Source organism: Callospermophilus lateralis, chromosome 15 (genome assembly GCF_048772815.1).
Source record: "Callospermophilus lateralis isolate mCalLat2 chromosome 15, mCalLat2.hap1, whole genome shotgun sequence".
NCBI classification, from domain to species: domain Eukaryota; kingdom Metazoa; phylum Chordata; class Mammalia; order Rodentia; family Sciuridae; genus Callospermophilus; species Callospermophilus lateralis.
Genome location: NC_135319.1, coordinates 18,301,409 through 18,316,295, shown reverse-complemented (window position 1 = coordinate 18,316,295; position 14,887 = coordinate 18,301,409). Strand labels below are relative to the sequence as shown.

Sequence of the window (14,887 nt, the reverse complement as noted above, 5' to 3'; positions counted from 1 at the left end):
GGACTGTGATGGGTCTCTGATCTCTTGTGTCTCGGATCTTTGAGGTAGAGGGGGAGGGGAAAGGAAGTCCAGAAAGGAATGAAGATTATCCAAGGTGGCCTCAGGGTCGGGTGGCATCTGTCCCTTCTGGCTCCACATCTTGGGGATGTCATTGCCCTTTGCAAGATGACGCTGTGTCATCAAGAACTCAGTGTTTGGGTGGGAGCAGGGCCCAGCATTCAGCAAGTGCTCCTGTCTGCAGCGGCTCTTCCTCCCACCTCCCTTCCAGCCCCTGTACCTCTGCCCAGGTCTAGCCAGTGCCACTGAGCTTATGGAGGTCTTCAGGGCACTCTGGGAGCTTGGCTCCTTCTCCCTGGCCTCCTTGTCCTGGATGCATGGCGGTGCCCGTGCATTCTGCCTGCTCTGCAGCCTGCCCCCGCTCCACACCAGGAGTCCGGTCAGGCTCTCAGCCCTCCCCAGTGTCTGCAGTTGTCCCTGAATTTCATTGTCCCAGTGCATGGAGAGAAACTTTGTCCCTCTGTTGTCTTAGAGTTGTCTGTACATCAAGGAAGCCATCATTAAATTGTTTTATTTCTAAAAAGAGAAAAAAACAGGGCAAAGCTGGAAGGCGTGGCTAGAAGGTCCGCCCCAGCAATGATGGGAGGGCGTGGCTAGAAGGTGTGAAAGAAATCCAAGTATGGCAAGCAGAGCTTGCCATGTCGCTGCTGCATGGCCCTTCTGTGCATTCCAAGTGACCCGAAATCCCGCCTGCAGCCTGGGGGTCCCAACCCTGGGCGCCGTTCTGTCTTGAGTGTTTTTCATGTTTGTCCATCGTAAGTTAGAATATTGGCAGTCCTGTCTGGAACCCGCCAGGCTGAGGATAGCCACATTGGCCCACGCCCCACCAGGCCAAGAGCTGCAGCAGCCATGGTCCTGCACTAGTCACTCTGGGCCCTAGAAATCACAGTTCGCCCCCAGAGCTTGCATTCTGCCTGCTCTGGGAGCTGCTGCCCTTATGGTTACGTCCATCTCAGGTGCTACTATGAGGGATCTTCCTAATAGAGCAGAGATATTGTGCGATCTATTGTCACGGAAGAGCTATGGATAGTTCGAAACGCCAAACCTAAATCTCCCTGGCTACCATGGAGAGAGAAGGCCCTCAAGTAATTCACGGATGGCTTCCTGCACATAAGAAAATAAAAAACTAAGTTTGGAGTGATTATTCTTCTTCAAGAGACACTAGGAATACCAAGCCTACAAAAGTTTGATACTAAACATTTTCCTTCTAAGATGTTTTTCCTGCCTCTTTCTAGGAATTTACTATAACTAGTACATTGATGAGCAATGCAATCTCTGTACACTAGACTATTTTCTTAAATTTGAGTGGCATTTCTGGATCAATAAGAACATGTATTTAACAGATATATATTTACATTGTCAAACTTATCCAAAGCAGCTTAACCAGTTTTCACCACTTTTTGAGTGGCCAATTCAACTCTATCAGTGATATATATTTTTGACATAAAGGCTCAAGTAATAATGTATGCAACAGGTACTACACCATTATTCTGGGATTTGGCTTTTTTCCCTCTTAATGTCTGAGAAATCTTTTCCTGTCAGTTCATACAAATGAAACCCATCAAAATATTAACTGATTTGGCCGGGCATGGTGGCCCATTCCTGTAATCCCAACCATTCAGGAAGCTAAGGAAGGAGGATTACAAATTCAAGGACAGCCTCAGGCACTTAGCAAGGCTCTAAGCTACTCAGAAAGATCCCATCTTTCTGTGGCTCAGTGTTAAGTGTTCCTGGGTTCAGTCCCTGGTACTCACTCCCCAAAATAAAAACCTGACTTAATGATAAATAATAGCATGGTAGTTCAAAGAATGCATGTATCTTAATAAAACCACTGTCCTGAAAACAAGCATTACAACAACTCCAACTTTTCATTGCTACAATGCTATAAAAACATTTTTTTAATTAAAAAAAAAAAGAAAAAGAAAAATACTTTGGAGGGGTGGGTAACAGGGATTCAACTCAGGGTCACTAGGCCACTGAGCCACATCCCAAATCTATTTTGTATTTTATTTAGACACAGGATCTCAATGAGTTGCTTAGCACCTTGCTTTTGCTGAGGCTAGCTTTAAACCTGCAATCCTCCTGTCTCAGCCTTCTGAATGGCTGGGATTACATGTGTGCGGCTGGGATTACATGTGTGCGCCACCACGTCCAGCTACCATCTTTAGTTTTTATTAGATATTACTAAGTAGAAAGAAATGTTAAGTTAAAGGGCAAAGTGGGTAAGTCAAGTTATGCTTCTCACTACCAAGCACATTATTCACAATTCCTTCAATAATATGTAAATATACCAAAGTTCTTGTACCCTTAAAAGCACAAGATAGTTTCACTGATTTTCGCCAAACAGGTGCTCCCAAATCTGATTCACAGATCACTATATTTGGCCATTTCTTTTTATTTTAACCATTTATATTTCTTTCTTGATAACTGCACAATAGTTTCCAAGACCACATCTCTGCTAGGATTTGTCTCACATATTTTTTTAAATTTTTTTTGTAGTTGTAGATGGACAGAATACTTTTATTTTTATGTGGTGCTGAGGCTCGAACCCAGTGCCTTGCAGATGCTAGGCAAGCGCTCTGCCACTGAGCTACAGCCTCAGCCCTGTCTCACTTATTTTTAAGCTCTCTCTAGTATCTGTTAAACATGTAGTGGTAATACTTTCCCCATTTCTGACTCTTTGTGTTTTAATATTGTGAAGTCTCTGGTCATGAACAGCTTTTAGTGTTTATGTAAAATATATCTTTTGTTTGATTTTTATAGCTTCTAAATTTTCTGTTTTAGAAAACTATATTAAGTCAGATGTGGTGGCACATGCCTATAATTCCAATAACTTGGGAGGCTGAGGCAGGAAGCTTGCAAATTTTGCAAGGTCCTATTCAGAGCTCTACCCCATTTTTTTCAACTGGTACACAGTATTCTTTTGTAACTATTCTCATGTTGATAGATACTTAGATTCCAAATACTTCATTCCTGCAAACCACACTACAATGAACATCCTCACAAGTAACTTCTCCCAGAGGAACACAGAATATTTTTTTCAAATATGTAATTTATTGAATGTCTCCTCTAATGATAAGAAGGAATAAACCACTCCTGCATGAGTTACCACACTAACATTAGACTGCTCTTTATTGATTATGAATTTTTTTACGTTGTTTAAGGGCTGAACTCGTTCCCTAATTCATTACATTTGTAAGGTTTTTCTCTGGTATGCAGCCTCTGATGCTGAATAAGACCTGAGTGGTGCCAAAACAACTTCCTACACTTCTTATATTGATAGGATTTTTCTCCAGTATGAATTTTCTGATGTCCAGGAAGGGTGAGGTCTTCATGAAAGCTTTCCTAGTCTTTACACTGATAGGGTTTATTTCCACTATGAGTCTTTTGATGATAAATCAAAGATGAGCAGTACCTGAAAGATTTCCCTCATTGATTACAGTGATAGGGCTTCTCTCCTATATGCATTCTTCGATGATTATTAAGAGCTGAGCTCTTCCAAAAAGCTTTTCCACATTCATTACACATATATGGTTTCTCACCAGTATGGATTCTTTGGTGTTGCAATATAGTTGATCTATCCCTGAAAGCTTTCCCACATGAATTACATTTAAAAGGTTTCTCTCCACTATGTATTCTTTTGTGCTGAGTAAGGGATGAATTCTGAGCGAAGACTTTCCCACAGATTTCACATTTGTAGGGTTTCTGGCCAGTGTGAACTCTCTGATGACTTAAAAGGATAGAATTCTTTCTGAAAGCTTTTCCACATTCATTGCATTTATGGGATTTTTCTCTAGATTCATTCTTCTGATGGTTAATAAATGTTGATGGCTTCTTGAAGAATTTCCCACATTTACTACATCTATAAGGTGGACTGCCCAAATGAATTTGACGATGATTTAAAAGAGATGAACTGCTCATAAAAGCTATCCCACATTCTTTACATTTATATGGTTTCTCATGAGTGTGGTTTCTCTGGTGGCTAATAAAGGAGGTGTTATATTTGAAGACTTTCCCACATTCCTTGCATTTATAGGATTTCTTCTCTGTGGAGTTTCTGCTCTCCCAATCCAGGCCTCTTTCCAACATGAGAGTTTTTGCTTGCTCTCCAAAAACAGATCCTTCAGAAGGATTTTGCCTTAGGGCTGACATCTTTGTTTTAGGCCAATACTCTTGGACTGAAAGAAAATTTTAAGAATTCAAATGTCCTCTTTATTAGGAAACTGAAAATGAGAGTAATGTTCTATTCTGCATGACTAAGAGATAAGTAAAATTATCAATGTGTCTCATTTATGATTCTTGCTGAGATGGCAAGAGTAATGACAGGAGAAGTAGGATTCAGGAAGAAATAGAAGAACTTTAAACATGTATATAGAGAATGCAATGAGCACCTAAGAGATTGATAAGTTAAGAAAATAACACAGAAAACAGCGGAGGGGAGGGGAGGGGAGGAGAGGGGAGGGGAGGGGAGGGGAGGGGAGGGGAGGGGAGGGGAGGGAAAGGAAGAAAAAGAATGTGAGAGGGGCTGGGGTTGTGGCTCAGCGGTACAGCACCCACCTAGGACATGCAAGGTGCTGGGTTTGATCCTTAGCACCACATAAAAAGAAATAAAATAAAGGTATTTTGTCCAACTAGAACTAAAAAAAAAAAAAAAAAAAAAAAAAAAGTGGCTGGGATTGTGGGTCAGCGGTAGAGCGTTCACCTAGTATGTGTGAGGCCCTGGGTTCAATCCTCAGCACCACATATAAAAAATACATTAAATAAAAGGTATTGTGTAAAAAAAAAAATGTGAGGATAAATGCAAATTTGGGAGGAAAACCAAGTGCACAAAGCAAGCCATGATAACTAAACTCTTATCAGTAGGATATTTGAGAACTTGAAAATTACATTTCTCTGAGAATTCAACAATATGCCAAATTTACTGTCTTGGAGGACAAAAAAATTAAGGAAACAAAACAGTTCTCAGGCCAAGAATTTATTATAACAATCTAAATTTCTAACATGAGGTGAACTATGTGATTTTCCTCTAGCTGCTTACAGTTAACAGACCAACAGAAACTAAGCAAAATGATTTTGACAAGAATGTTTTTAAAAAACTAATGCAGCCAAACTTGTGAAATCAACAATCACTGACCAATTCTTTTACTGAATGCATTGGGGAGGGGGGGGGGAATACTGGAGATTGAACAGAGGGAATAACTGAGCTATATCCCAGCTATTTTTTTTTTTTTTTTTATTTTTTGAGACAGCATCTCAATAAATTTCTTAGGGTCTCATTAAATTGCTGAGACTAGCCTCAAACTTGCAATCCTCCTGTCTCAGCCTCACAAATCACTGGGATTACAGGTGTGTGCCACTGTGCCTGGCATGAAAACAAATTTTTCTTACAAAATAATATAGATAAATAGATATTATATCTGTATATATTATACCTATAGATATTATGTCCACTGTATACCCTTACTTGTATTTATATGTTTATTAGTCTAGAGAAAAATTATATACATCATATACTAACACTAAGACTTATTTTTCAAGGAAATGTAAGTTGAAGGTAAACCTCAGTAAGTAAAAACTCCAGCTCTGTGATGGTGTATACATTTAATGTGTAATGATTTAACTAAAGAAATTTCCAAGGTACTAATTGCAGAATAGGTGAAGATAAATTAGTTATATGAAGAGAAAGATACACAGATGAACACTTTGTGACAAAGGTAGCACACAAATTGATGAGGAAAAGGAAACTCTTCATTAACACATTTATGGGGAGAAATAGTAAATACAATACAATGCACAAAAATCCTTTCTAAAAGAATGATAAATCTAGGGGCTGGGGATGTGGCTCAAGCGGTAGCGCACTCGCCTGGCATGCGTGCGGCCCGGGTTCAATCCTCAGCACCACATACAAACAAAGATGTTGTGTCTGCCGATAACTAAAAAATAAATATTAAAAAAAAAAAGAATGATAAATCTAAATGTAAAATACAAACTATAGGGCTGGGGTTTGGGCTCAGTGGTAGCCTAGCACATATGAGGCACTGGGTTCAAGCCTCAGCACTGCATAAAAATAAATCAACAAAATAAAAATAAAGGTAATCTGACCATCCACAGCTAAAAAAAAATACATATTAAAAAAAAGACAAACTATAAAGTTTCTAAAAATCACACAGTATAATTCCTTCATGAACATGGGGAAAGGAAATAAAAACAGGAAGAACACAAAAATAATAAATATTGTTTTAAAAAAGCAGACACAAAAAAAATAAATGACAAAAAAGGGAATGAATGATAAACTGGGAAAATTTTCTATTCATCACAAATCCATTAACTGTAAAAGTACAAACCAGAGAGAGGGATGATACCACACAAGTAATCAAAAATAGGTATTTGGGGGCTAAGGTTGTGACTCAGTGGTAGATCGCTTATCTAGCATATATGAGGCACTGCATTCAATTCTCAGTACCACATAAAGATAAAAATAAAGGTATTATGTCCATCTACAGCTAAAAATATTTTTTAAAAAATTTTAAATGGGCATTTTGACAGCATACTACAGTGATGTGGCCATATCAATGTTTCTAGCAACTCAATTCAGAATAGCTAAGCTATAGAATCAACCTAAGTGCCCTTCAACAGATGAATGGATCAAGAAAATATGGTACATATACAGTGGAATATTATTCACCCTTAAAGAAAATGAAATTATGGCATTTGCAGGTAAATGGATAGAGTTGGAAAATATTATGCTAAATAAATTAAGCCAATCCCAAAAAAACCAAAGTCTAAATGTTTTCTCTGATATGCAGATGCTGATCCATAATGGGGGGAGGCTAGGGAAAAATGGAGGATCATTGGAGTGGGTAGAGGGAAGTGAGGGGAAGGGAAGGGGTGTAGAGGTGGAAAAGATGGTAGAATGAGATGGACATTATTACCCTATGTACATGTATAACTGCATGAATGGTATGACTCTGCATCATGTACATCCAGAAAAATGAGAAATTGTGCTTCATTTATGTACAATGAGTTGAAATGCATTCTGCTATCATGTCTAAATAATGAGGACAAATTTTTAAAAAATAAGTAATGGGGATTAAAGCAGAACTTTCAAAACAATTTTTTTTTTAATTTTGAAATAAAGTCTTGCTAAATTGCCAAGGCTGGCCTTGAACTTTCAATCCTCCTGTCTCAATCTCCCCAATCATTGGGATTACAGGCATGTGCCACCACACACAGCTCAAACAATGTATTTTTAAACTCAGAGTCAGTTAAGTGAAATAATAATCAGTGCAATAGTTAAATACAAATTTATTTAAAGACTGTTCACTCTGATATATAGATGCTAACTCTGATATACAGATGTTCACTCTGATATATAGAAGCGGGGTGCTAGAAGTTCAATGGATTAGATAAAGGGGAATGAAAGGAAAAGAGGGGAAATAGGGAAAGGAAAGACAGTAGAAATTGGACATTATTTTCCTATGTTCATATATGAATAACCAACCAGCATAACTCCACATCATGTATAACAATAAAAATGGGAAATTATACTCCACGTATGTGTAATATGTCAAAATACATTCCATTATCATGTATAACTAAAAAGAACAATTAAAAAAAAATTTTTAAAAATGGGAATTTTGAATAACTATTTAATAAAATAGCCAACAGACATTTAAAAATGTCTTTAACCTCATTAGATATCAAAGGTATAGATATTAAAACCACAATGGATGGGTATGGAAAGTTAAACCCACTGCATTGCCAACTAGAATGATTAACTTCAAAAGACTGACAATATTAAGTGTTAACAAGGATAGAGAATAGAATTTGTAATAGACAAATTCTAGAAAATCCCTAACATCTGCCTAAATGTAGGTGATAAACTGCAGTATAGCCAAACAATGAAATGCTCTATAGGAACAGTTTTCATAGCATGATCCTCACATCAACCACAACAGCACACCTGAGAACACACTGAATAAAGAGGTAGGGGCAACAATTTTACTCCAACATGTAATTTAATACATGCAAGAATTTTAATAATCACTGATCTCCAACAAAGAAATTAATAAAAACTTGGGCATGGTAGTGCATACCAGTAATCCCAGCCACTCAGGATTACTAAATTACACTCGGGAACAACAACAAAAAAGGAAGGGCTGGGAGAATAGCTTAGCTCAATGGTGGAGTACATACATGGCACACACAAAGGCCCTGGGTTCAATCCCCAGCACCAAAAACAAAAGAAAATGTGGGGCTGGGATTGTGGCTCAGTGGTACAGTGCTCGCCTAGCACGTGCAAGGTCCTGGGTTCAATCCTCAGCACCACATAAAAATAAATAAATAAAATAAAGTATTGTGTCCAACTACAATTAAAAAATATATATTTAATAAAAATTAAAAAGAAAATGTAAATATATTTAAATATCAGTATAAACATTTGAATACAAGATTAGCAAACATGATTATCCACTGGTATATTAGAATAATGTAATACACCATGACCAAATGAACTTCTAAAAAAAAAAATGCAAGGTCACTAACTGAAAATGAAATTTACCATACTAACACAAAAGAGAGAAAACACATTACTTCCATAAATGCTGAAAAAGCACTTAACAAAATCAGCAATTATGCTTTGAAGAAATAAAAATTTCTGGGGGGATCAGAATATAACTCAGAATAAAGAATACTGAGTTATTACTGTCAATGTATAAAGAATCTACACAATAATTTGGGGAAGAGAAGAAATTATACACAGCAAAAATAAACGGAATTATTTTCAAAAGCATTCAAAACACACTCCTCCACCTCCCATAAATGCTATTTGTCACTGGTATTTTCCATAAAGTACAGTTATAAAAGTTCCCCTGAAAACAATATAAGCAAAAGAATTATTTGAAGGCCAGGCACAGTGGCACACGACTGTAGTCCTAGCAATTTGGGAGTTCAAAGCAGGAGGATGTCAAGTTGAAGGCCAACCTTAGCAACTTAGCAAGGTCCTAAACTATTCGGCAAGAACTTGTCTTAAAATAAAAAATAAAAAGGATGGGGTAAGCACCCCTGTGTTCGATCCCAGGTGCCAAAAACTAAAATAAATAAAAATTTAAAAATAAAAATAAATACACCTTTTTCTTTAAATAAAAGTTGTGAGTTAAATGTCCTTTACATACATATAGCTGTCCAAAACTAACAGCTAGTTAAACTGAAGAATCCTAGACACAATCCACTAAAGATGCAAAAAGACCAACATAACCATCATTACCATTCTAGTTGACAATACAAAGTAAAAGACCATACTAAGTAAACCTTTCTTAAAATTTACAATATGGCCAGGCATGATGGCTCATGTCTATGATCCCAGCATCTCAGGAGGCAGAGGCAGAGGATCACAAATTCAAACCCAATCTCAGCAACTTAGGCCCTAAGCAACCTAGCTAAACTCAGTCTCTAATAAAACACAAAATAAATAAAATACAAAATAAATAAAATACAAAAAAAAAAAAAAAAAAGGGCTGGGGATGTGGCTCAGTGGTTAAGCACCCTTTCAATCAAGAAAGGAAGGAAGGACAGAAGGACAGACAGAAAAATGGACAGAAGGAAGGAAGAAAATGATAGCTCTAAATGACATAACTATATGAAATGATTTCCAAAATATGAGTGGCAAAAGTAAGATGTAACATAGTGTGCCACCATGTGCTTAAAAAAAATGAATATACAGCGAGGCATAGTGGTATAAACCTGTAATCCCAGTGGTTCAGAAAGCTAAGCAAGAGGATCTCAAATTCAAAGCCAGTGTCAGCAATTTAGCCTCAAAATAAAATATTTTTAAAAGGCCCAACAGCTCAAGAGGCTGAGGAGGAGAATTGCAAAGTTCAAGTCCAGCATCAGCAACTTAACAAGGCCCTAAGCAAGTCAGCAAGACCCTGTCTCAAAATAAAATATAGAAAAGTGGTTAAGCACTGCTGGGTTCAATTTCTTGTAGCAAAAAAAAAAAAAAAAACATATATTTCACTCAGAGCACACATATTTAGAAATTTCCACGTGAACCTTACACAGGATGCCTCTGGGGAGTGAAATTGTATGATCAGAAAGGTATGTGAAGGATACTGCACAAAATTTAAACCCATTGGAAATTTATACCATAAGCATTTCTAAATTCTAGCAAAGAGAGGGAAACATAGAAAAAGAAAAATTAGGACAAAGCACCAGTGGTTAAGTCTTTGCAGAAACACTTATTAGTCCTCTAAATTGATAAAACAAATATCAAAGGTATCAAATCAATAAAGATAATATGTGCTATAAAAAATATAAAAAACTAAAATATCAGAGCTGGAATTGTGGCTCAGTGGTAGAGCACTCAGCTAGCATGTCACATAAATAATAAATAAATACCAGAGGAAACAGCTAGCTTATATTACATCTAAATTGTAAACATCCTATTTCAAATAACAACCAAAATTAAATCAGAAAGACAGACTAAGGAATTCCGAATTATAACATATAAAGAACCTACACAATAATCTGAGGAAGAGAGGAAATTATACAGCAAAAATAAAAGGAATTATTTCAAAGGCATTCAAAACACCCCCCTCCACCTCCCATAAATGCTATTTGTCAATGGTATTTGCATGAAGTACAGTTATCAAAGTTCCCCTGAAAATAATATAAGCAAAATACCTGAGAGAACCTCTTGCACCTCCATCCAAGGCTCCTCTCCTTGCTCCAACTGAGTAATTAATTTGGGTTTGGAAGAGAGAAGCCCTATTCAAAGAGAAAGAAAAGCAAACTGACCATGGTTATGAGCCCAAGGAATCATCCCAGACCTCAATATAAACTGGAAGGTCTAAAGGGTCAGGGAAGCCTAGAAGATAGTTTTAAGCATGCCTAAGTCATGTAGTAACATAACTAGAGGAGGTAAAGTCAATTAGAACTGGGTCCTTCTTATAGATGAGAAACTCCTATATTTGGAGGCAGATAAGTTTTAACATAAAAAGTCAGAGAAATGAGCTAGTCTGAACAACAATGTTATCCATCTTAAATTCTATGACTCTGATCTCCCTGAGGAGTGGAAGGACTACAGCATCTAAGCCCATGTTTTGCTTTGTTTTGTTTTGTTAAGTCATTTAAGATTTTTTAATATCCCACACCATGTACCACACCATGAAAACACAAAGTTGTCCAGTAAACCAATTCTGAGTTCAGAAGAAAGATATCCTTACCCACAGACACCAGATTCCCATAGTTCTCCATCACCACATCCCTGTACAGGGCCTGCTGGACAGCATCCAGGTGTCTCCACTCCAGCCGGGTAAAGGTCACAGTGACATCCCCAAATGTCAATGACTCCTGCAAAACAAAACCCAATTCTGCTCATCTAGGAACCACTGTTTACATCCTCACCCCTGAGGCCTAAACCAGGATGACTTCACTAGAAAAGGAAAGCAAGAGGTTCAAGGCCAGCTTCTGGTAATTCAGACTGTGTCCTGGGAATCAGGAAGCTAAAAACTGGGGTGGCTATAACTCACCATGGGATCTTCCAACATGACAATCATGCTTTGGGGGGCCTGGCCTTTACTCATTTCTCCCTTCATTGATGATTGCTTCTGTTGCCTCTTCTTTTTTCTCCATCACATTCTTTACCCAGAGCCTTGCTTCATTTTCCATCCTGTAATTTCTCATTATCTGACAGGAGAGGCTTGTATTTACTGTCAGTAACCTCTCAGATGTGAGTTCCATGGGGGTGAGGATTTCCTGGGTCACTGCTGGCTCCCTAGCCTAAAATACTGCCCAACACAGAAATGTTCAGGATTTGTTCAAACAACAAATGAATAAACTGAAAGACACGGAAAATGATACTGGATTTCTCTCCAAAATTTACAGGAAGCATGGTCTGACTCTGGGGAAGAATTTTTTAAAAGAGAGAAAAAACTGTTTTCCAAACCAGTAACTCAATATATACTAAGATACAGTGCCAAGTTCTAAAACATACATCATGACTCTGAATTTTCCCAATTGTATAGAGTACTACTATATATATTTTGTTTTGAGGTTTTGTTCTTCTTTTGTTATGGAGAGATTGCAATAAATCACTGAGTAGATCTTAAAGCAGGAGAATGAACCATCTTTATTCACCAGTTGGCGGTCTGGATCCACCAGCTGGCAGGCTAAGGGGCAGACTGCAAGTCTACACACCCTTTGACATCCTTCCAGAGTCTGAGTACACCTTTTATAGTTCAAAATCATATTAATCATAAGTGGCTGTTGCTATGGTTCAAAACCATAAACAAACGTCAGGAGATCTAAAAATCATAAGTAGAAGGAGAAGTCAAAAAGACCATAGTTAAGTACAAGTTAAAGAACAGTTACTAAGACTTAGACAATCATTTTCTGGTAGGGTACATTGTTCCACAAAAATGGGAAAAAGAAAACAATTTTACATTGTATAAGAATTGCCATTTTGCTTGCCAAACATGCTATCTAAACAACTGTTGATAGGTACAGAGGTGGGGTGTTCCCATGGGAGAAGCATTCCTTACATGACATTGAGTCTTATGGCAAAATGGAGTCTGTTTAGTCATTGCCCATACAGCCTAGCCCATAACAATTTGGAGGTACTGAGAATGAAACCCATAACCTTATGCAGGAAAGTCAAGAGAGTTGCCTTCCTTTCATGAATGATTCACCAATCATTCACCAATAGCCTAAGTGCTAAATATGTCTACTTTCCATTTTCTCTAAGTTTGCAACTACTTTTCCATCTCCAGCACTGTAGAAGGCAAGTGCAGCAATAATCTGGTGATTGACTATGTAAAGGAGAAGAAAATGAAGGAATAACAATAGAAATTGTATTGGCTCAAGCAGCTTGGCCCATACACAGAGCACTGCATCTTCAGGTCAACTGGGCATAAACCTCACCTCACAGTGAAATGCACTGGGATCTCCTAGGAAAAGGAAAATGCAACTTGCCTGGATCTGGGGTCTTGATAGTCTTAGCGCCATCTGTCTCTTCCAAGTAATGGCAGGGAATCCTGCGTTAGCCAATCTGAGAAAGAAGAAAGCAGCATGAAACAGTCGTTCTAAGTCCTTCAGAAGAAAGGAAAAAGACCAGCCCACAACCGGCCCTATTCCCTACCAAAACAGGGGAACAGGTGGGTGAGGTAAGTAAAAAAAGAACACGACAGAGCTTCATGCTAAACACCTTTGCTAGCACAGGTGGGCAGTCTGGTCAGAAGCTTAAGTCCTGGCGGGAGCAAGCCTCACGCAGCAGAACCCCTACGATGGGGCCTGGCCCACACATGCCGGCCCTTCCCAACCCGCCTCTCTCCCCTACCTGCCCCAGGAAAAAGAAGGGCGCACCCGCCAACCCCTGAGGGGCTCAGGACCCGGGCTCCTCTAAGCGGCCAGACTCTGGAACTGAGCGGTGAGAGACGACTACCACCCGAGCGGCGCGATTGGGTGAGAGCCTTGGCGCGTTGGGCTGGGAGGTGGGGGAATCGGAAATGGCCGCGGAGGCCTCTGGGAAATGTAGTCTAAGTCAGAAGTCTTAGTTTCCTCATCCCAAACCAGATTGGCATCAGCCCCTGGAGCTTTGAAAAATGGAGGACAGGAAATGTAGCTCAGTGGTGGAGCGTTCACCTAGTATGGGTGAGGCCCTAGGTTTGGTCCCTAGCGCCACAAAGAACGTTAAACTATTAAAAAGTAAGTAAATAAAGGTCCCAGCTGGAGATTCTGAACTAATTGATCTGGGTGTTGTACTGGCATTATCATCATCATCATCATCATCATCATCATCATCATCATATTAATTGTGCGAATTAATAGGACTCACTGTGATATTTCTGAAGCCAGAATTAAAGACAGGTAGTCAGTGTAGATAGGCAATCCTGTCAGATGGAGAAAATAGAGGCCAGTTTGGATCCCGGAAGTTGGAGACTGCCCCTGAGGAATTGAAATGTTAATGCCTTCAGGAGCCCTGCCTCCACCCTTATCTAGGTAGCCTGCCCCTGCTCCAATCTGTTACCCCAGAAATTGTCCCTTCCTACAGGGAGTTACAAAAGTTGTAAATTAATGTCTCCTTGATTGCTTCCTGCGTGGATCACTCCATTCTTGTGACCAAGCCAGAATGTTCAGACATGTCACTCAGACTAATAGGTATGAGTTTACTGAAGGTATAAGAAAGTGAAAGGAGACACTCTCTAAGGAGAGAGTGGGTCCTCTGAGACAGGAGAGAGACAAAGTGCCTGTCCTGCAATCCAGTTTATTGAAGATTCCAGAGAAGTTTCCAGAGAGCCTCACCCATGTTCACCTCTTGACTTTTGACTGACATCAAAATCACATCAGATTTTCAAGTCCCCACTGCCATACCAACTCTAGGTTACTTTGGCCCATGCTGACTGATTCTAATTGGATGTGTGTGTGTGTGTGTGTGTGTGTGTGTGTGTGGTGGTGGTGGTGGTGGTGGTGGTGATGGTGGTGGTGCTGGGGATTGAACCCAAAACTTTGTGCCTTCTAGGTAAGCACTCTACCAACTGGTCAGAAGCTCAATGTCCAGACTGGTGCAAGCCTCAGGCTGCACAACTCCTGTGTTAAGGCCCAGCCCACACACGCTGGTCCAACTCTATCCCCAGCCCCTAACTGGATTCTTAAGCACAAATTTCTAGAGATTTTATGGTTAGGAGAAACTATTCTTATCTCCCAGAGTTTCAGGATCTGTTCATAAAAGTCCCCTGAGTTCCTCCCATGGACATTATCTTGGGCCACAATTTCTCCTGCAGTTAACAGGTAGTTTGCTGAGGAATGTGATATATCCTGTCCATTTAGGCCAGGC

The 14,887-nt window shown here is 39.1% G+C and overlaps 1 protein-coding gene across 1 annotated transcript; it reads right to left on the bottom strand.

Moving 5' to 3' along the window:
* Nucleotides 1-3,176: 3,176 nt before the first annotated feature.
* On the bottom strand, nucleotides 3,177-13,477 carry Znf485 (zinc finger protein 485). The gene is given in 6 exon segments (XM_076834083.1): nucleotides 3,177-3,231; nucleotides 3,233-4,235; nucleotides 10,738-10,821; nucleotides 11,280-11,406; nucleotides 13,027-13,102; nucleotides 13,417-13,477. Coding segments are annotated over 5 exon segments (1,302 nt in total). The 5' UTR covers nucleotides 13,060-13,102; nucleotides 13,417-13,477.
* Between the last annotated feature and the right edge of the window lie 1,410 nt (nucleotides 13,478-14,887).